We start from the raw sequence: 21,881 nt of genomic DNA, 5'->3' as shown, positions 1-21,881 counted from the left end.
AGAGTCCAAGTCTTTGAGGGAATATGTTGTCCCACTGGTATAAGGTCTCCACTCTAGTATCCAAAGACCTCCTATTCAAGCCAACAACTATGAAAGCTAGCACTTATTCAAATGATTCAAACTACTATTTAGTTTAGGGGTTTGCCTAATGATGATCCTAATGGTCATATTATGAATTTCTTGAAGATTTGCGATACTTTCAAAAATAATATGGTTTTTGATGATGTCATGAAAGATTGGCAAAAAGAAAAGTTGTCGAAGTTCATGAACTAGATGCAATTATTGCTTTGACTACACAATTGGCTTCTCTCACAAAGAAAATTGATAAATTGAGTGTTAATTCTGTTCACAGCCCCTTTGTGAGTTGTGAACTTTGTGGAGAAAGACATTCCAAAGACAATTGCCCTATTTGCGCTGAGTCTATTAAGTTTGTTGAAAATAGGTAGCAAAACAATAATCCTTATTCTAACACTTATAATCTTGGTTGGAGAAATCATCCTAATTTTTCATGGTGCAACAACCAAAGATCTTCATTAGCATCTAAGCCAAACTTGCCTTTTGGATTTCCACCTAAAGTTCCTATGCTAGAGAAAAAGCCTCCAACGGAGGAGATGTTCATGCAATTAATGGCAACGATGACTACATGACAAAGAATGATGACATCATTCAAAGTCAAGTAGCATCAATCAAACATATTGAGACATAAGTGGGCCAACTAGCTAGTGCCATCAATAGTAGACCTCAAGGTATGTTACCTGGTGACATTGAACCAAATTCTATAATAGAAGGAAAAGAGCATTGTAATGCAATCACAATTAGAAGAGGAAAATAGGTAAGTGGTAAAGAGTTGAATTTTGAAATTTCAATTAATTCTGATGAAAAAAAATTACAAAAGATGTTGAAAAAGAAATTGTGGTTGAAAAATCTGTTGAAAATTCAAAGAAGAAATCATAATTAAAAACTACTCCCACACCTCCACCATATTTTCCTTAACATTTACAGAAACAGAAACTTGATAAACAATTCTAGAGATTTCTTGAGGTATTTAAAAAGTTGCATATTAATATTCATTTTGTTGAAGCTTTGAAACAAATGCCAAGTTATGTTAAATTCTTAAAAGACATCTTGACTAAGAAGAGGAAATTGAAACTGTTGCACTTATAGAGGAGTGCAGTGCCATTGTTCAGAATAAGCTTTCACCAAAGCTTAAGGATTCAAGGATTTTTTTATTCTTTGCACTATTGGTAATTTTAAAATTTCTAAAGCTTTACGTGATTCGAGTGCTAGTGTTTCAATAATGGCTTTGTTTATTGCTAGAAAACTTGGACTTAATAAGATACAACCTACTACAGTTTCTTTGCAATTGGTAGACAGAACAATCAGATATCCTGTTGTTAGTTAAAATCCTACTACGCAAGTATACGTATCGAATAGATAGTATATTAGCAAGCAGAGTATCGATCCCACAGGGAATTGATCTAAAACTTTACTAAGTACTAAAATTAGAACAATTTAACCTTATCCAAATAATCAAAATTAATTAACTAAAACTGATTAACTAAAATTAAAACCAACAAGAAAAATCAAAATAATAATAACTTTAGAAAATATCAAATCAAACAAGCCTAGGATTACAATATCCCTCACACTTCATCTAAATCTTACCTCTCTTCCTTAACTTATTTCAATGGGTTGAATTGCTAACCTAGAGTCCTAAGTTATTTGTAAGGGTCTCTCCACTCATCTTATAAAAATATCTATTTTAACCAAAACACTATATCCCTATGTGAATTGAAATTAAAATAGACTCATTAAGTTCAGGCTTTAATCTGGCTACATATGGCCTATAGGTATATCCCTATCCTATATGCAAATCAATTAATATGATCATATGCTATCCTAATTCTAGTTTACTCTAAACTCCCTTTCCCAAGTTTGTTTAGGTTCCTAGATCAATTTAATTGGTGGCCAAGCAATTAAAAGCATTAAGAACAAATTGGAATAAACAATCCCATTAAAGATAAGTAAGAAAGAGATTAAAAATTTAGATTACATGTGGTTCAATTGCAATCCTAGAAAAAGAAATTTAGCTACTCATAATTGCAAAATAAAATAACATTGTTTAAAATTCAACCATTGAAAGTATCAAGAAAGATAAAAGCTAAGGAAGAAAACAACACAATATTTTCCGCCTTGATCTCCAAGTTTCAGCCTCAACTTGTAACTTCTTGAATCTCTCAAAAGTTATGTGTCTAATGTTGTTAAACTTATCTTATTTATACTAATAGTCTAAACCTAAAGTTCCTTAAGCTGACCTAGGGTTTAATTGGGCTTAAAAGTGTAATAAAAAGACCAAAAATCAATTGTCAATCTTTACAAATTTCCATTCCCGATACAGTATGTCCAGCCGTTTTTCAAGGCAATTTTCTCCATCTTTGATGCAGAAATGTGGCAAAGTGATCCCTATAAAAGTTGTATCTCTGTCTCTCAGCTTTCCAATGGTCCAAGAATATCCTCATTTGGAGTTCTGTAGCTCAAGATATGGCCAAAATACTGAAGTATGTGCAAGCAGATTCTAGGTCTTTCAACACTTTACTTTCCAAAATTAAGCCCAATCTCTTTTAATCCTACAAAAAAATATAAAAACTAATAAATAATAAACAAATTAAAAGAAATAACATAAAATTAAAATAACTAACTTAAAAGTAACCTAATTATAAAAACAACCAAAAATAAGTAAATTATAATTGAAAATTGAGGACTTAGCTAATATTTTATAACAAAATTAGAATAAAATAATTCTATAAAATAGAATTATCACTATTGGGATTATAGAGGATGTCTTGGTTAAAGTTGGGAAGTTGTACATTCCGGTGGACTTCATTGTGCTTGAGATGGAAGATGATGTTGAAATTCCTCTTATTTTGGGATGACCATACTTAGCTACAGTAAGGATAATCATAGATGTGAAGAATGGCAAAATAACTTCCAAAGTTGGAGAAGAGAAAATAGTGTTTAATTTGGTCAATGCAACTAAGTATCCATATACAGATAGTTGTGTCGTAACGTGCGAGTCTGGGAACCCGTCCGCTAGACGTGGGCGAAAATAAAATATCTTGGAGTCGCCACCAATCTTTTTTTATCTCGGTGTGATTGGCCACCTAATAAGTTTGTTTTATTCGGCGAAATCCTAAATTAACGTAGGAATTGTCAAAAGAACGATAAATCGACCTACGTATTTTTTAGAGTTGGGTTCGGGAGTACGGTTAAGCACAGGGAAGGGTTAGCACCCCTGTGACGCTCGTTCCACGAACAGTACCATTTAATCATATATTATCCTAACCCATTAATTTTATTCTTATGTTTCCTTAATTGTTATTTATTTAATTTGTCTTTTATTCTATTAATCAAGTCAAAATATTTTACGGGTTTGGCGCACACATGATGCAATCGTGAAATGTATGGCATAAAATCAAGATAATGCCAAACGAAAACCTTTTATTGAGCGTACTTTCTGAATTCGCCCATCATACTAGTGAGATCTGAGAGTATTCTCTCACCTAGAGAAATACCATAGAAACTCGCCTTCGCAAGCTTACAAGGTAAATCCCATCATCGGGATAGTTGTTTGTGAGTAAGAAAAAAATAGTGTTTTCATGAATGCAAATCCTAATGCGGACAAAAACTTTTTATCAAAGATATCCCTCCGCACCCTCTCATCGTACAGGTGGGATTCGGGGATACCTTTTCACCTAGGGAATTTACCGGAGAAACTCACATTTGCAAGCTTTTTCGAAAAGTCCCATCCTCGGGATTCCGCCCGTATACAGAATATGTCCATATGCCATGACATTTAACAATGCAACAATGATACGCGACGTACTCATAATTTCAATATTTGTTTCTTATTTACTACTTTTCTTTGAGCTTATTTATTATGAACAAATATTTTACATTTATTTATTATTTTTATAAAATCATTTGTAATTTGTCATATACTTTATTTATTTTATCTTTAAACAACAGATTTTTATCGTATGTAGTTATTATTATTTATGCATATTTATTTTATTTTTATTATTATGATTAACAAATTTATTGTTATCATTGGTTTCTTATTTCTTTATATTTTTTTTGATCAATTGGTGATTAAGTATAGTTTTTATTTCATTTAAAATTAGGAATATTGGAATTCCAAATTAAGACCCTCCCATCATACTGGTGGAGTCTTAATCGAAACCCCTAACCTAGGGAAGTTTACTCAGAATTTCGACTTCTCGAGCTCCGAATGGACATCCCATCATCAGTATTAAATTTAAAAAATTACTTTATCTATATTGAATAATTAATTATTTTATTTTATTTTCATTATCTCTACATTTTACATAAAACTATCTCTTTCAATTACCAATTTTATTTCTTCACATTTTATTTATATATATGTTTTATATGTTTAGTTTTAGCAACTAAGTGTATTTTTTATTCCTCTAGATATATATATATATATTTGACCTACTTTTATAACTAAATAACTACTTCTACCTAATTTTATTATTACTTATCATATTCTTAAATATATATATTCCTATATTTTTACCTTCTTCCATTCTTTTTATATATAAAGTTGTCATTTTATTTTCCTAAAAATAGCTAAAATAAATAAAGAAATAAAACAAAAAAAATTCAAAACAGACATAAAAGATTCAAACCCAATAGCTTTAGAGACTAGAATATATCAAGGTTCGGGCTTAGACTGGCCAAAAACTGGACCTCGCGTAGGCCCACAACAGCTCCATAAGCCCACTTCTTCTGCAATCAAGGCGCACCGTTTAGGCTGCAACTTTTCCTCCCAAAATGATGCCGTTTCAATGACCACTCCTCCTGCCCTAAAACGACACCATTTTAGTCTACCTACCCTAGTATATAACTTTCTTTTCTTTTTGCTCTCTTCACTTTCCCCTCTCACTTTCTCTCTTTACTTGCCGAATCTCTCCCTTCTCTCTCTAAAAATCTAACTTTTTTTCTCCCCAAATCTTTCAACTCCTCTCACCGGCCTTCCTCTCCTTGCTCTAAAAAATCCCACTTTTCTTTGTCAAATCCTTCAAGTCTTCCTACCGGCAGGTTGAAACCTTTTCTCTCTCCCTTTACCGTCGATTCCACCCCACCTTTGGCCTGAAACCTTTCCCTTCACTCTCTTACTCCGACCTCGAACCTTTCTCTTTTTCTCTCACTCTCCAAAATCAACTCTCTCCTTCACACCCAAATCCGCCCCTCACCAGATCTGAGTAGTTTTCTTTTTTTTTGTTTGTGTTGTGTTTATTTTGATTCTTTGATCTTTTGTTATTGTGGCTAGGGTAGTCTGCTAGTAGTTTAGGATTTTTGGTGGTTGATTTGTGGTTTTGGTTGTTTGAATCTGGTTTTTTTTTGTTCTTGAATCCAGGTTTTCTTTTTTTTTAAAAAAAAAAAATCTCTTACTTTCAAAATCTTTTTGGTTCTTATAGAGTGTAGTTGTCCAAATTTTTGGACAACTAGAGGAAACAATCATGCTCGGTTCAGCTTGAATCCCAGGTGGCCTTCAAGTCAAAAACAGATCTGCAGGCAGGATCTTCAAATCCTGGCCGCTAGAGGAGCATTTAATGCTCCGTATTTGTTGACTATGGAGGCCATGCGAGTCTCAAAACTCTTTTTATTTATTTATTTATTTTTTAATTTTTTAATTTTTATTATATTTATTTATTTTTATTGAATGGGTGTCTACAGTTGCCTCTTTTTGTACATTCTTGAGAATCAAGAATAGTGCAAAGACGTAGACACCACATTTGACTTATCTCGAAGCTAGTTGATTTCGACTTATCTCAAAATAAGTTTGATTTAAACAAAATTGAAATTCCTAGACTTGATATAGGCTTGACTCATATTAGAACAAGTTCGATTAAAATCCCTAACTTAATCTAGGCTTGACCTATCTCACAACAGGTTCGATTTAAAAATTCAAATTTCTAAACTTAATTTAGGCTCAAACTATCTCACGACAGGTTCGAATTAAAATTGAAATTTCTAGACTTAATTTACGCTCGACCTATCTCACAACAGGTTCGATTTAAAAATTGAAACTCCTAGACTTAATTTAGGCTCGACCTATCTCACAACAGGTTCGATTTAAAAATTCAAATTCCTAAACTTAATTTAGACTCAACCTATCACACAACAAGTTCGATTTAAAAAATTCAAATTCCTAAACTTAATTTAGGCTCGACTTATCTCACAACAGGTTTGATTTAAAAGTTAAAATTCTTAGATGTAATCTAGGCTTGACCTATCTTAAAACAGGTTCGAAAATTGAAATTCTTAGACTTAATCTAAGCTCGACCTATCTCACAACAGGTTCCATGTAAAAAATTAAAATTCCTAAACTTAATTTAGGCTCGACCTATCTCATAATAGGTTCGATTAAAAAATTGAAACTCTTAGACTTAATCTAAGCTTGATCTATCTCACAACAGGTTCGATGTAAAAAAATTAAAATTCCTAGGCTTGACCTAGGTTTGATCTATTTTAAAATAAGTTCGATTTAAAAATTGAAATTCTTAAACTTAATCTAAGCTCTACCTATCTCAAAATAGGTTCGATGTAAAAAATTAAAATTCCTAAACTTAATTTAGGCTCGACCTATCTCACAATAGGTTCGATTTAAAAATTGAAACTCCTAGACTTAATCTAAGCTCGACCTATCTCATAACAAGTTTGATGTAAAAAATTAAAATTCCTAGGCTTGACCGGGGCTCGATCTATTTTAAAACAAGTTCGATTTAAAAATTGAAATTTTTAGACTTAATCTAAACTCGACCTATCTCAAAATAGGTTCGATTTAATTCACCGATGCCAACTTAATTGGATTAACTTCACAATGAAAAACTCAAATCTTTCTATTAAAGTTTTACGACCTCAACATTTTAGGTCAGGTGGATCCCTACTTTCGAAGCTTAGGACATGAATTAGTTTTGATTCTTGTTTTGAAAATGACCATGTGCATGGCTAGGCATGTATGCATGATTGAAATGATGGAATGCTTTCAGGTTTATGATTCATTAAGGTTCCAAGACCCTTCTCTTGCTTTATCCAAATTTCACTACAGCTTTCGATCATTTTTGCCTATTTACTTTCCTTCTGGCTGCTTTAGGTAACTCCAGATTCCCCTAAGGACCCTCTCTTTTGACATCTCAGGTTTAAAGCTCTGCCATTCCTTTGTCTCATCATTAAGTCTTTTGCTAAACAATGAGTTGTAATTTCTTGCTTAATTAGCATATTTCTTTTACCAATCATCATTCACTTCTATGACAATCATTATGTGAAATCATGGGACGGTAAAAATCAAAGAGGTTGAAATAAAGAAGAAAATGAGAGTTTCATATATGAAAGTTCAAATAATTCAAGGAAAAGAGAATTTACAGAACAAACATTAGATCTTTTTAAGTAATGAACATTCAGACTATTCAGAGAAATCAATCTGATTTTCGACTTCAAAAATTGTCCTTGATTGATGCCTTGAGCAAATCTGTAGGTTGCAGACTTTATAACTCCCCCTGTTTTGTGAAATTGTGGAGCTCCGTTCATAGTGCATTTTCACCTTAATCTAGTACTTTGGACTGACAATTTCATTCCAAATCCTTGCCTTTTAGCCACAAGCTGCCCTTTTCAGGTTTTCAGCCTGAGCCTCTTTCTTTAGGTATGAGTTGCCCTTTTCGGGTTTTCAACACAAACCCTTTCCTTTTTATTTATATTTTTTGCTTTGCTTTTGTTTTTGTTTTTTTTTTAAGCATAGTACTTATTCACCGCATCCGTATTTATCGGATTAGGCAGATCTTCCCCATCCATGTCAGCCAAAATTGAAGCTCCTCCTGAAAAAGCCTTCTTTACCACATATGGCCCTTCCTAATTTGGCATCCACTTTCCTCGAAAATCAGTTTGATTAGGGAGTATTCTCTTGAGAACCAACTCTTCTTCTCGGAATTGCCTGGTATGAACTTTCTTCTCTATGCTCGCATCATCCTTCGTTGATACATCTGGCCATGACAAAGAGCCACAAGCCTTTTTTCCTCAATCAGGTTCAATTGTTCATAGCGAGAGCGAATCCACTCAGCATCTTCTAATTCTGTTTCCATCAACACCCTTAATGGTGGGATTTCTACTTCAACAGGTAGAACTGCTTCTATACCATATACTAATGAGTACGGAGTTACCCCCGTGGAGGTACGCATAAAAGTTTGATATGCGTGCAAGGCAAAAGGAAGTTTCTCGTGCCAATCTTTATAGACTTCAGTAATCTTTTCAACAATATTTTTAATGTTTTTGTTGGCTGCCTCTACTGCTCCGTTCATCTTCGGATGGTAAGTTGTCGAGTTATGATGCTTGATTTTGAATTTAGCGTAAACCTCCTTCACGATTACACCATTCAAATTGCTTGCATTATCAGTAATGATCCTTTTCGGCAGCCCATATCTACATATAATCTCCCTTTAGATAAACTTGCACACCACCTTTTGTGTCACATTGGCATAGGAAGCCGCTTCTACCCATTTCGTGAAATAATCAATGGCCACCAATATGAATCGATGTCTATTAGAGGCTTTTGGTGTAATAAGCCCAATCACATCCATTCCCCACATTGAAAATGGCCAGGGTGCCGTGAAAACGTGCAATGGGGCTAATGGAGCATGGATCCTATCTGCATAAATCTGACACTTGTGGCACCTTCGTACGAAGTTTATATTGTCCGGGTCCACTTCAATTCCCTTTTCACTTACTACACACCCCAACAACTTCCCAGAAGTAACACCAAAAGTACATTTTGCAAGATTCAACTTGAGCTAAAACTTTCGCAATCTCTCGAATAGCTTCTTGAGATTGACAGTATGATTCCTTTCTGTACGAGATTTTACAATCATGTCATCCACATATACCTCTATCATGGAACAAGGTTACCATTGCCCTTTGATAGGTGGCACCTGCATTCTTCAATCCAAATGGCATTACTTTGTAACAAAACGTTCCCCACATGGTTACGAACGTTGTTTTTTTCATATCTTCAGGTGCCATCTTAATCTGGTTGTACCTTAAAAACCATCCATAAATGAGAATAAAGCATGCTTTGCTGTGTTGTCCACAAAAGTATCGATATGTGGTAAAGGGAAGCTATCCTTCGGACTCGCCCTATTCAAATCCCTGTAATCAACGCACATTTGAACTTTTCAATCCTTCTTAGGAACCGGGACTATATTAGCTACCCATTCAGGATACTTGGCCACCTCTAAGAACCCATCGTCAAATTACTTCTTTACTTCTTCTTTAATCTTCAGCAACATTTCTGGCTTCATCCTTCTCAATTTTTGCCTAATAGGCTTGCAATCTAGTCTCAAAGGCAACTTGTGGACAACAATGTCAGTATCAAGACCTAGCATGTCCTGATATGACCAAGCAAACACATACACATATTCACAGAGTAGTTCTTCTAACTTCTGCCGTTCGTTAGATAATAGCGAGGTACCAGTCTTAACCTTTTTCTTTTCTTCCCCATTTCCCAGGTTAATCATTTCTGTGAGTTCTTGATGAGGTAAAATCTCCTTTTCCTCCTGCTCCAGCATTCTCGACAAATCAGGGGGTAAATCATAGTCATCCACTTTCTCTTCATTTTTCAATTCATCAATGTTGGAAACTTTCTCGAAATCAAAATTCAGATTGTTGTCTCAATTATCTTTGTGTTCATAATTTAAAGACTTGCAAAGAGGTAAAATTGGATGCGTGTGTATGGGGAAGCATTTAATGGCTAAAAGAATAAATGAAAATGAAATATGTGAAAAGGTAGATGAATTATGAAACACATCATGCTTTGTCATTTATTTAAAGGATTAAAGCAACAGAAAGCCCTATTTAAGCAAGAAATTACTCCTAACGCCTTTGGGCATAGGCATTTAGGTAAAATTGTTCATTACATTTTCAAAGACTAAAAGATGACAGGTAACTCTGTGGCTGTCCAATTGATTATCTCATCTCCTGGCAGTACTTGATACACCACAGGGACCTTCTCGTTAGATTCTTCGTCTTTGATCATATGGATTGACAACTCATCAAACATCTGTAGAACCTGATTGACCTTTGTTGGTGTTTCGGGATGAATGAAACCTGCAGAGCGAAAAGTCTCATATAAGTGCGAAATTGTCCGTTTCTCAACTTCTTATTCCTTTCCCTCAAGCTGAGCCATTCTTTTAATCCTCTTTTGAGCTGCCAATTTCCTTCTCTCTTCTTTGGTAGGCTTATACCCCAAACCAAACCTTTTCTCATTCTTTATTGGAGTCAAAGGACGGTTAATTCCTTGTAAATTCTTTCCTAGCCCCAAACCTGCACGGCATCCTTTTCCCACTGTTTGCTTAACCCCCATTTCAGTTGCTACTGACAAACAAGGAGTCGGTATCAGTTCTCCTTGCCTCACATAAGTAGCATTAACAAATTTAAAAGATCTGAAAGAGCATTTTGAAACTTCTTCTGTCGCCTCTACATAGGGAGCAGATGAGGGTTGAATGGCCAATATGTCTTCCTCTGCATATACACTTATTAGTTGGCCTTCAACTATGAATTTAACCTTTTGATGAAGGGAAGAGGGTATTGCTCCCACCATATGAATCCATGGACGCCCTAGTAAGCAATTGTAAGACAAGGCAATGTCCATGACTTGAAATTAAACCTCAAAAATACAAGGGCCAATTTTTATCGGTAGTTCAATGTCCCCTACCACTTCCCTTATGGTTCCATCAAAAGCCCTTACAACCATGTGGCTGGTTTTCATATAAGACATGTCTACAAGCAACTTGGTTAAGGTAGAGCAAGGCATGACATTTAAAGTTGAGCCATTGTCGATCAAAACCTTGGGCACAACGTGGTCCTTGCATTGGATGGTAATGTGTAGAGCTTTGTTACTTCCCCGACCACCCGATGGAATTTCCTCATCATTAAAGGCAATGAAGTTCCCCACTGTAATGTTTCCCACGATATGGTCTAACTTTTCCGTCGATATATCATGAGCCACGTAAGCTTGATTCAGGACCTTGAGTAACGTATTCTTGTGTGTTTCCGAATTCAAAAGCAAAGATAACAGTGAGATACGAGCAGGCATTGTTGTTAATTGCTCCATCACACTATACTCATTGTGTTTGATAAATTTGAGAAATTCACCTGCTTCTTTCTCCGTAACAGGCTTCTTAATCTCATTGTTCAGAGCGACTAGAGGTTCAGTGGTTTGGTCCTTGAGAAAGGTACTTGCTTCTTTCGGATCTTTTCCTTGTTTGGATTTTCTTTTTTCTACCCTTTCTGTAACCTCAGGAGAATAACATCGTCCACTTCGTGTTATACCTCCCACGTCGGTTAGATCTGCAGAAGATACTTGGGAAGTAAGGGGAGTCATACCTAAAATATTACATTCATAATTCCAAGGAACAACCTTTTCACTCTTATACGAGAATTGGTTGGGAATTTCGATGGTAATGCCATTTTCGACAACAGTAGGGGATGTATCATTCATCGGACTCTTGTTTTCTTCATAAAAGATGGTGAGAAGTTTAAGTTTGTTCACCCCAGATGAACTTGATGCCACTTCAGCTAGGGTATCTTCATTTATGGTTCCAACCAAATCCTCTTCGCCTTCTTCATAAAACTCAATTACCGACAAATCCATCAATTCTTGTAGCTTACAACGAAAGCCATCACAATTTTGAATGGAATGCCTAACTGCCCTCATATGAAATTTGCAAGAATGAGTGAGATCATGCCCTAATTCTTTTGTGTCTATGGGTTTTGGAGTGATGGCATTTATTTTGAGCAACGCCTCAAACACTTTATCCATTGGCATTTGAATCTCATCGATACTCCTTTTCACCTTTCGAATCATCCCTTCATGTATGGCGTTCACTGTTGGACTTCCATGGTTAGGCAAGGGATTCCCATCGACATTTGAATTTTCCTTTTTGGCAAAATTTAAAAGTCCTGCCTTAATGAGCGCTTGGACCTTATGTTTTAATGCAATACAATTCTCCGTGGAGTGTCCTTGAATTCCAAAATGGTAATCACAATGCGCATTCGGGTCATACCATTTTGGAAAAGGAGGTCAGAGTGGTTCTAAAAGGGTTCGAACAAGGAGTCGATTTTTTATGAGTTGTGGCAACAATGTAGTATAAGGGACTAGGATATGATCAAACTTAGGTTTTTCTAGGGTAGTTTTAGGTCCTCTTTGACCATTACCAGAATTATTGGTTGAAGTTGCCGGTTTTGGTGGTGGAGCTTGTGGGAGAACATTGGTCTAAAATGTTGGTTGTGGGGTAAGTTGGTACACATATGGGTTTTGTGCGATATTGCCTATGTTCGGATAAAAGGGTTGGTATGGGTGATATGGGCTAAAGTTATGGTTTTGTTGTCTGTCATGGGCAACTGCTTGCACATCCCCTTTTTTTCTCTTGGGCATACTCCCTTTCTTTGAGCTAGCAACCCCTTGCCTTCAATTTTTCCATTTTTGATAACTCCTTCTATTATTTCTCTAGATAAGACCAAATCTGTAAAGTTTTTCGTGGCATTACCGATCAAGCGCTCATAGAATGGAGCTCGGAGTGTGTTTATGAACAACACAGTCATTTCCTTCTTAGTGAGAGATGGCTGAACTTGCGCTGCTGTATCCCTCCACCTTTGGGTATATTCCTTGAAGCTCTCACTTTGCTTCTTTTCCATAGTTTGCAATGACAACCGATCAAGGGCTAATTCAGCCACATGTTTGTATTAGGCTATGCAGGCTCTTGCTAGGTCTTTCCAAGTCTTAATACGTTTTTGATCTAGCTGTACCTACCACCGAGCAGTTGACCCAGTCAAACTGTCTTAGAAAAAATGGATTAGTAACTTGTCATCGTGAGACTGTGCAGCCATTTTTCGACAATACATGGTAATATGTGCCATGGGACACTTTGTTCCGTCATATTTTTCAAATTTTGAAACCTTGAACTTGGTAGGGATCAGTACATCAGGCACTAAGCATAGTTCGACTGCGTCTATGGTACCGAACCTATCAACTCCTTCGATAGCACGAAGGCGCTCTTCCAACAAATCGTACTTTTTCTTATCTTTTTATTTTCTCTTGTTTGTGATGAGCTCTTTCTTAGTTTCTTTTGCTCTTTTGGATCATTTAAATTTGCAACGTGTATTGGTTCAACAGGATTTATACCAAAATTTGACCTAAATTGCCCATGAGTCGGTTGATGGCTTATTTGGGGTGGTACATTGTAATAAACAGATGGCGTTACTTAAGGGTGGACCGTTTGAAAGGTTTGGGCATGGGGTGGAGTGAACCCCGTGGGATAAGGTGGATCATCCTTTTGGTTTCCAGTGTCTTGTCTTGGTGGGTTTTCTGACGGAGCTGACTCTTCGAGCACTTTTTTTCCTTTACTTAAGCTTGTCATCAATTCCATCATCTTTGCTAATTGTTCTCTCATTTCTTCTTGAGCTTTTTCTATTCTATCCATTCGATCCCTTTGCTCTTCTTCCATGATCCTTACTCGTAGACGAGTATTATGAATACGCTGGTCACTAATTTTAGGTTGTCGAGCTATCTTGGAATCCTTATTTTTTTAAACCATAAACATGAATTAGATGCATTCTTATTTTATGAAGGTGATGAAGAATATTTTATTTTACTTGTTTTTAAAGAATTAAAAATTGCTCATGAAAAGAGTTAAATTGTTATGCCTTTTATGTAATGAATTATGCACATGTGATGCAAATGGAAAATATTGGCCATCCAACAATAATTGCTGCGTGGAATCTTGATTCATAAAAGTCAAGCATTTGATTACATCACTAGTTAAAGCATTTACATTATTGGCTTCAAAAGAAATGGCCAACTAGATCATACTGGTCCCGTACTAGCTTGAGGTAACTGATTAGGCACTCACTAAGCTCATCTTTCGGAAGAATCTCTCTCCTGAGCTCTTCAGTCTTGTTTGCCATTTCCCTTGCTTTGTAGGCTATCTCCTTCATTTGCATCAGTATCCATTCCATCTCAGACTGCTTCCTTCGAAGGTCTTGCTCGTACGAGTTTCCCATTTCTCGCATTCGGAAGCATTTTTGCCTACTAGCTTCAAATTGTTCTCTATAGCCTTCCATTGCTACTTCCAATAAGTTACAATCACTCCCAAGTTCTTGTATGTTTCGTTCTTATAGCTGTATCTTATTCTGCAAAGAATTATTAATGGTTTGCATTCCTTGGATCCTAGTGACTAAAGATGAACAGGTCGTATTCGAACTTTCAAACTTGTTTTTCCACTCGTTTCGTTCATCAAAAGCCTTTTGAACTTTTCTTGAGGCTTCTTTCTTTACTTCTTCAAGTTCTGTTTCATATCTATGCTTCATATTCATCACTTCGGTCTCCAGTTTCCTTCTAGCTAGCTCACTCTGTAAAAGGATATCTTAAGGGTTTGGACCAACAGGAAATTTGGATGCACTTTCTGGAGGACAAACGTCTTTTATTCATCGAGCATGCCAATCTAAGTATCCGGTGGTGACCTCATTAGTGAACCTTCCTTGATCCACTCGACTTGTTTTCTTCCATGCCTGAATAATATCTTGGATCTTCTTAAGGCTTCTCGACTCTCTGTATGTGAACTCTAGTTGGTTAAGCCTATGTGTCATTGGTACAAACTGTTCGGACCTGAATTACCTCCGTACCATTATTGGGGCATAACTAATTACTCCCCACGGTCCCATCAGTGGTACCCATGGTTCATCCCCACATTTGTACATTACTTGCATCCTAGGCATCCAAGGAGCCCTCTAAGTCACCTTCACACTTATAAGCCTCTGAAGTCTGGCAATCCATTCTTCTTTTCTCTTACAAATCGACCATTCGCTTTCGTAGAATTTGTGAATAGGGCAACTTGATGAGAGGAATGGCTTTCAAATTTATCAACTTTGCATTCAAAGTGGCTCTTTATCCATATTGTGCGAAGTTGAGCACATCCGATTAAATGCCCTTCACCCTTTCGACGGTAATAATTTAAGGACCTCAATGTCTCGGCTATGATGGCTGGAGCTGGGTTGACGTTCCTCGTTACTTGGTCAAAGAAATCAATGATTGAAACTTCAATGTGCCCTAGGATTTTTGAAAAAATTACCAACCCATATATTGCCAAGGCAAAGGCAAGATGACCTTGCTCATCTTCCTTGTGTTTCTTAATGTAATTATTTAGGAAAATGCATGGAAGGCATTCAGTATCTCCCTTTTTCTTCAAGTTCTGATCGACCTCTTTGGTAGTGACATCCAATAACTTGGTTAATTTTCTCCGGTGCCCAGTCTTTTGAGCCCTTCAGTATACTTTGTCAGGTTGTATTTGATTTATGTCTCCTCTATTGTCGGTGTCATATCTACCTCATTGAACATAAAACACCGGTAAGAAGGATCCCAAAATTGAGAGATTGCCCTAAGTAGCTGATCGTCTACATGCACATAGAGAAGCCATGCGATGTGCCCATACTTGGTGCAGAAACTGTCTCAACTATTACGCCTCCATTGCTCCCAAATATCTGTCATTTCTGAAAGGTCGTTCTATCTGAGATCAATATGAACCTTTTCTGAGAGAGTCGGGATATGCCCCTTAGCCAAACAGTCCCCCTCGGTTTGTTGAGTTTCTCTCATTTGTAGTTCAACCTCATAGTCATTCCTATATTTATTGAGTGAGCTCACCGATGACGATGCCATGTAATCAAGACTCCTTCAGTCAATCAGTTGTTGTATAGCCAATATTTCCCTATATGCAATGATGCGAATGGATGCATGACAAATGAAAGAAAGGGCAAACAAATATTCAAGTCAGCACGGTGGATTACATTAACTTTTAAAAAATAAAATAGTAACCATTGTCATGGGTATTTATTACGTTGTTGGACGTAGCCTACTCCACGACTTTTATTATTTTTGGCGAGAATTTAAAGCAAAGGATGTAAAAGAAGTTCTTTCACGTGTGCTTAATTCACGGTCATACTCTTTAACATTTGGGTGAGGCTCTACCTAGGTAAAAGGTGCTTACGGCGCTCTATATGTTGGGCTTGGTTTTGAATTCGGCTAAAGGTTCCCAAATTGTTCCTTACTGTCGTCCACTCGGACTAGTAAGGCACCCCGGTCCTCACCCATTATAGGCTTCAAATGGACTAAGTTCAATTCGAGTAGGAGTGTTCACTAGCCCATACGAAGGTTATCACCTCACGAGAGTGTAGCTACTAAATTCCCTCCTAATAAAGGACAAAGCCCGGGTATAAGGCTTATGCATGAATGCAACACGTGTCGTGTGTGTGAAGGAACATACCAACTTTTGACGGACAATCTCACATCCCTCTATTCTAAATCCCCCATAAAAAAATCAATAAAATAATGATTATAAAACAATTAATGCACAAAATCGAATGCATAAGACAAATGCTCAAATTTAAAGGAAACACTAAATTATTTAGGGCTTAAGATAACCTATGATTAAGCATGGCTCGACTCTCTAGATTCCCCAATGGAGTCACCAAACTGTCCTAACGTGCGAGTCCGGGAACCCGTCCGCTAGACATGAGCGAAAATAAAATATCTTGGAGTCGCCACCAATCTTTTTTTATCTAGGTGTGATTGGCCACCTAATAAGTTTGTTTTATTCGACGAAATCCTAAATTAACTTAGGAATCGTCAAAAGAACAATAAACCGGCCTACGTATTTTTTAGAGTTGGGTTCGGGAGTACGGTTATGCACAGGGAAGGGTTAGCACCCCCGTGACACCCGTTCCACGAACGGTACCATTTAATCATATATTATCCTAACCCATTAATTTTATTCTTATATTTCCTTAATTGTTATTTATTTAATTTGTCTTTTATTCTATTAATCAAGTCAAAATATTTTACGGGTTTGGCGCACACATGATGCAATCGTGAAATGTATGGCATAAAATCAAGATAATGCCAAACGAAAACCTTTTATGGAGCGTACTTTCCGAATCCGCCCATCATACTGGTGAGATTCGGGAGTATTCTCTCACCTAGAAAAATACCTTAGAAACTCGCATTCGCAAGCTTACAAGGTAAATCCCATCATCGGAATAATCGTTTGCTAGTAAGAAAAAAATAGTGTTTTCATGAATGCAAATCCTAATGCGGACAAAAGCTTTTTATCAAAGATATCTCTCCGAACCCTCCCATCGTACTGGTGGGATTCGGGGATACCTTTTCACCTAGGGAATTTACTGGAGAAACTCGCCTTCGCAAGCTTTTTTGAAAAGTCCCATCCTCGGGATTCTGCCCGTATACAGAATATGTCTATATGCCATGACATTTAACAATGCAACAATGATACGCGATTTACTCATAATTTCACTATTCGTTTCTTATTTACTACTTTTCTTTGAGCTTATTTATTATGAACAAATATTTTACATTTATTTATTATTTTTATAAAATCATTTGTATTTCATCATATACTTTATTTATTTTATCTTTAAACAACATATTTTTATCGTATGTAGTTATTATTAGTTATGCATATTTATTTTATTTTTATTATTATGATTAACAAATTTATTGTTATCATTGGTTTCTTATTTCTTTATATTTTTTTTTGATCAATTGGTGATTAAGTATAGTTTTTATTTCATTTAAAATTAGGAATATTGGAATTCCAAATTAAGACCCTCCCATCATACTGGTGGAGTCTTAATCGAAACCCCTAACCTAGGGAAGTTTACTCAGAATTTCGACTTTTCGAGCTCCAAATGGACATCCCATCATCGGTATTAAATTTAAACAATTACTTTATCTATATTGAATAATTAATTATTTTATTTTATTTTCATTATCTCTACATTTTACATAAAACTATCTCTTTCAATTACCAATTTTATTTCTTCACATTTTATTTATATATATGTTTTATATGTTTAGTTTTAGCAACTAAGTGTATTTGTTATTCCTATAAATATATATATTTTTTTGACCTACTTTTATAACTAAATAACTACTTTTACCTAATTTTATTATTACTTATCATATTCTTAAATATATATATTCCTATATTTTTTACCTTCTTCCATTCTTTTTATATATAAAGTTGTCATTTTATTTTCCTAAAAATAACTAAAATAAATAAATAAATAAAACAAAAAAAAATTCAAAACAGACATAAAAGATTCAAACCCAATAGCTTTAGAGCCTAGGATATACCAAGGTTCGGGCTTAGACTAGCCAAAAACTAGACCTCGCGTAGGCCCACAATAGCTCCAGAAGCCCACTTCTTCTCTAATCAAGGCGCACCGTTCAGGTTGCAACTTTTCCTCCCAAAACGATGCAGTTTCAATGACCACTCCTCTTGCCCCAAAACGACACCGTTTTAGTCTACCTACCCTAGTATATAACCTTCTTTTCTTTTTTCTCTCTTCATTTTCCCCTCTCACTTTCTCTCTCTACCCACTGGATCTCTCCCTTCTCTCTCTAAAAATCCAACTTTTTTTCTCCCTAAATCTTTCACCTCCTCTCACCAGCCTTCCTCTCCTTGCTCTAAAAAATCCCACTTTTCTTCCTCAAATCCTTCAAGTCTTCTTACTCCGGGCTTGAAACCTTCTCTCTCTCCCTTTGTTGCCGATTCCACCCAACCTTTGGCCTGAAACCTTTCCCTTCACTCTCTTACTCCGAGGCCAAACCTTTCTTTTCTTCTCTCACTCTTCAAAATCAACTCTCTCCTTCACACCCAAATCCGCCCCTCACCAGATTTGACTAGTTTTCTTTTTTTTTGTTTGTGTTGTGTTTATTTTGATTCTTTGATCTTTTGTTATTGTGGCTAGGGTAGTTTGCTGGTAGTTTAGGATTTTTTGTGGTTGATTTGTGGTTTTTTTTTGACAGATTGGCTTTTTTTTGTTCTTGAATCCGGGTTTTCTTTTTTTTTTTAAATCTCTTGCTTTCAAAACCTTTTTGGTTCTTATAGAGTGTGGTTCTCCAAATTTTTGGACAACCAGAGGAAGCAATCATGCTCAGTTCAGCTTGAATCCCGGGTGGCCTTCAAGTCAAAAACAAATCTGCAGGCAGGATCTTCAAATCTCGACCGTTGGAGTAGCATTTAATGCTCCGTATTTGTTGACTGTGGAGGTCATGCGGGTCTCCAGACTCTTCTTTTTTTATTTTTACTTTTATTTATGTTTCATTTTTTTTATTATATTTATTTATTTATTTATTTATTTTTATTGAATGGGTGTCTACAAGTTGCTATAGAGTGGATTCAATTGATGAGTTGGCTAATGAGGAATTTGATAAGGATCATTATTCAACAACAAGTACAACAAATTTTGAGGTTGGGCAACAAGTTTTGTTACTTTCCAATCCACACTACAAGCTTTTTCCATGGAAACACAAATCAAGATGGTTGGGTCCTTTTAAAGTGGTTAAGGTCTATCCTTGTGGTATCATAAAAATTGTTAGTGAAGCTGTTGGAACATTCATGGTTAATGGAATATGACTCAAGCTTTATTATGGTGGTGAAAAAGTGTATAAGGGGGTACCATAGTCAAGTTAGTGACTATAACGAAGCGCTTTTTGGGAGGCAACCCAAGCTTCCGAAACTAATATTTTCTCTTTTTAGTTATTTTTATTTTATTTATTTATATTTTTACATTAATATCTATTTATTTCCTTTTTAAAATAAAAAAAAAAGTTAAAAAAGGGCCTCCCACAAGCATTGGTGATAATGAGGAAGATGAGGAGGAAGATTAGAGTTTTTTCAGATTCATCCAATTACTAGGAGAGTATTACTTAAATTTTCTATATTTTTTCTAACATTGAGGACTATGTTTGATTTAAGTTTAGGGGGAGTGAATTTATTGTTTTAGATTTAATTTTATTTGCATGCTTCTTTAGTTTTTTTTTAATTAGCACTAGTTTATCATTTATTTTTATGCTTGCTTGAAAATTTTAGGATCTAGAATAATTAGTGTCAAATTTTTTGATGATTTCCATATCCAATGCTGAAAATTTAGTTGTCTTGTAACTTTAGCTCTTGGTGAATATAGATATTGTTTTGTTTATGTTAAATTCTTTTGTTTAGTATTATTGTTAGGATGTGATTTTCACACTTCTGAGTACTTTATATTTTGCTCTAAATTATTTTTACATATTTAGAGAAAGTTTATATTGATATGAATTATAAATTATATCATGAATTCTAAAATTTGCTTGATTCTTTCTCGATGCAAATTCTTAAACAATACTTAGTTAGAGATACGATTTAGACCATTTTTGAACCATTTGAACCTTTCAAGCTAATCTTGATATATTTTTATCCTTTCACCCCTCCAAACATAAAATCCTAACTTTGCCACTGATGCTGCGGCATATCAACCACTTGATAATGATTCAAGAGATAACACTCCTGTACATGATATTCACCAATGGACAAAAGGACAAACTCAAAAGCAGGGTTTCGAAATCACAAAAGACTTCATCAAAATAGAAAATTAAAACCTGCAATCTATACTTGCCCATCCGTATCAGTGAGCATCAACCTTTCATTACTAGAGGTTGCATCAGAATTAATCCACAGGAAATCTTGTGGTCTTTTCACACCCCCTTTAGCAAAGTTGGTCGGCAGCACTATTAGCAGACCTTGGCACATGTATCACCTGTCAAGACAAAATTCTTTCAAGTGTTTTTGTGATTAGCATGATATGATGACAGAATATCCAGGGAATCTCATTTGGATGTTGAATCCATGCAACCACATTAGTAGAATCCGATTCAAGGATGAGAGAGTGAGATAGTGAGACCATCTCGAGGCTGCAAAGAGAAGAACAGCTTTCCTGACAGCAAGAATCTCTGCAGTATTAAAGTTCACGTGCCCAATTTCCAGAGAATCTATACAGTATAAAAAGGGGGAAATTAGTAATAGCCATCTTGACCTCTCTCAGAATAATCATTTCGAAAAATGACCATTTTGTAAATCAAATACTATTTTAAAAGAAGATAAAAGAATAGAGGAGAGTGACAGAATAACTATTCCATTCTCCCAAAAAAAAACATGTTATAAGTGTTGCAAATACCGCAAAAGTGTGCAAGAAGTTGTTGAAGATACTCTTTTATCATTCCACTTTTGCAGCACGTTGAAGAATAACACAAAAGTTCTGTTGTTTAGTGTGGAATCCTTGTAATGCTCCCTTCTGGCAGAATTATGACCACAATTTGTGCGGAGTGGGAATAATCTCGTAAATGCAATCTATATAAAGTAATGCATCATGCATGGCAACATTATTCTAAGTTTCCAATCTGTGAAGCTGTAAGTGGTAATGTTTGACGTAGAGAATTAACAATTAATGAGGTACTGAACCAAGTCCATCAATGCATATTATAGTTGATTTTGGATATGATATTAGGTCAGTGCCTCAATCTGCTATTAATTATTTAGGCATGATTCTGAGCGGTCATAAAACAATGATTTTGGTTTACACTTGTCCCCAGTGCTGGATTGTCCTCTTTCATAGTGCTTTCAAAAGGATAATATTTCAAAATCACTCTATATTCTGCTGAATTCTTTTATATTGCAAATCACTTCACTGCATTCGCTTTAATTACCACATTCAGCAAGAAGCCAAGAACCCCTTCATTAATTTTGGGAAAAACACAAAAGCCTTACTGGGATTTAATAAAAACCTAGTAATTTGCAAAGCTTCTTTTTCTTCTCTTCTCCAATTCAATATTACAACTGCATTATACCAGAAATTAGCTTTGTACTATCACTTATAAGCCTGCTGGCATCTGATTACCTCATTGCAAAATGCAAGAGCAC

General features: G+C 35.6%; 1 protein-coding gene across 1 annotated transcript; it reads right to left on the bottom strand.

The window, feature by feature from the left end:
• Positions 1–10,732: 10,732 nt before the first annotated feature.
• LOC148760809 (uncharacterized) lies at positions 10,733–11,938 on the bottom strand. The gene has a single exon (XM_088809684.1). It carries the CDS (start codon positions 11,936–11,938, stop codon positions 10,733–10,735), a length of 1,206 nt encoding a protein of 401 aa, XP_088665810.1.
• Positions 11,939–21,881: the final 9,943 nt, after the last annotated feature.

This window comes from Theobroma cacao, chromosome 9 (genome assembly GCF_053813885.1).
Source record: "Theobroma cacao isolate CCN51 chromosome 9, ASM5381388v1, whole genome shotgun sequence".
In the NCBI taxonomy this organism is placed as follows: domain Eukaryota; kingdom Viridiplantae; phylum Streptophyta; class Magnoliopsida; order Malvales; family Malvaceae; genus Theobroma; species Theobroma cacao.
This window is presented reverse-complemented; position numbering and strand designations above follow the sequence as displayed.

Coding starts and splice junctions, on each gene's coding strand:
- LOC148760809 (XM_088809684.1), bottom strand. CDS start 11,938: ATGATTCGAAAGGTGAAAAGGAGTATCGATGAGATTCAAATGCCAATG.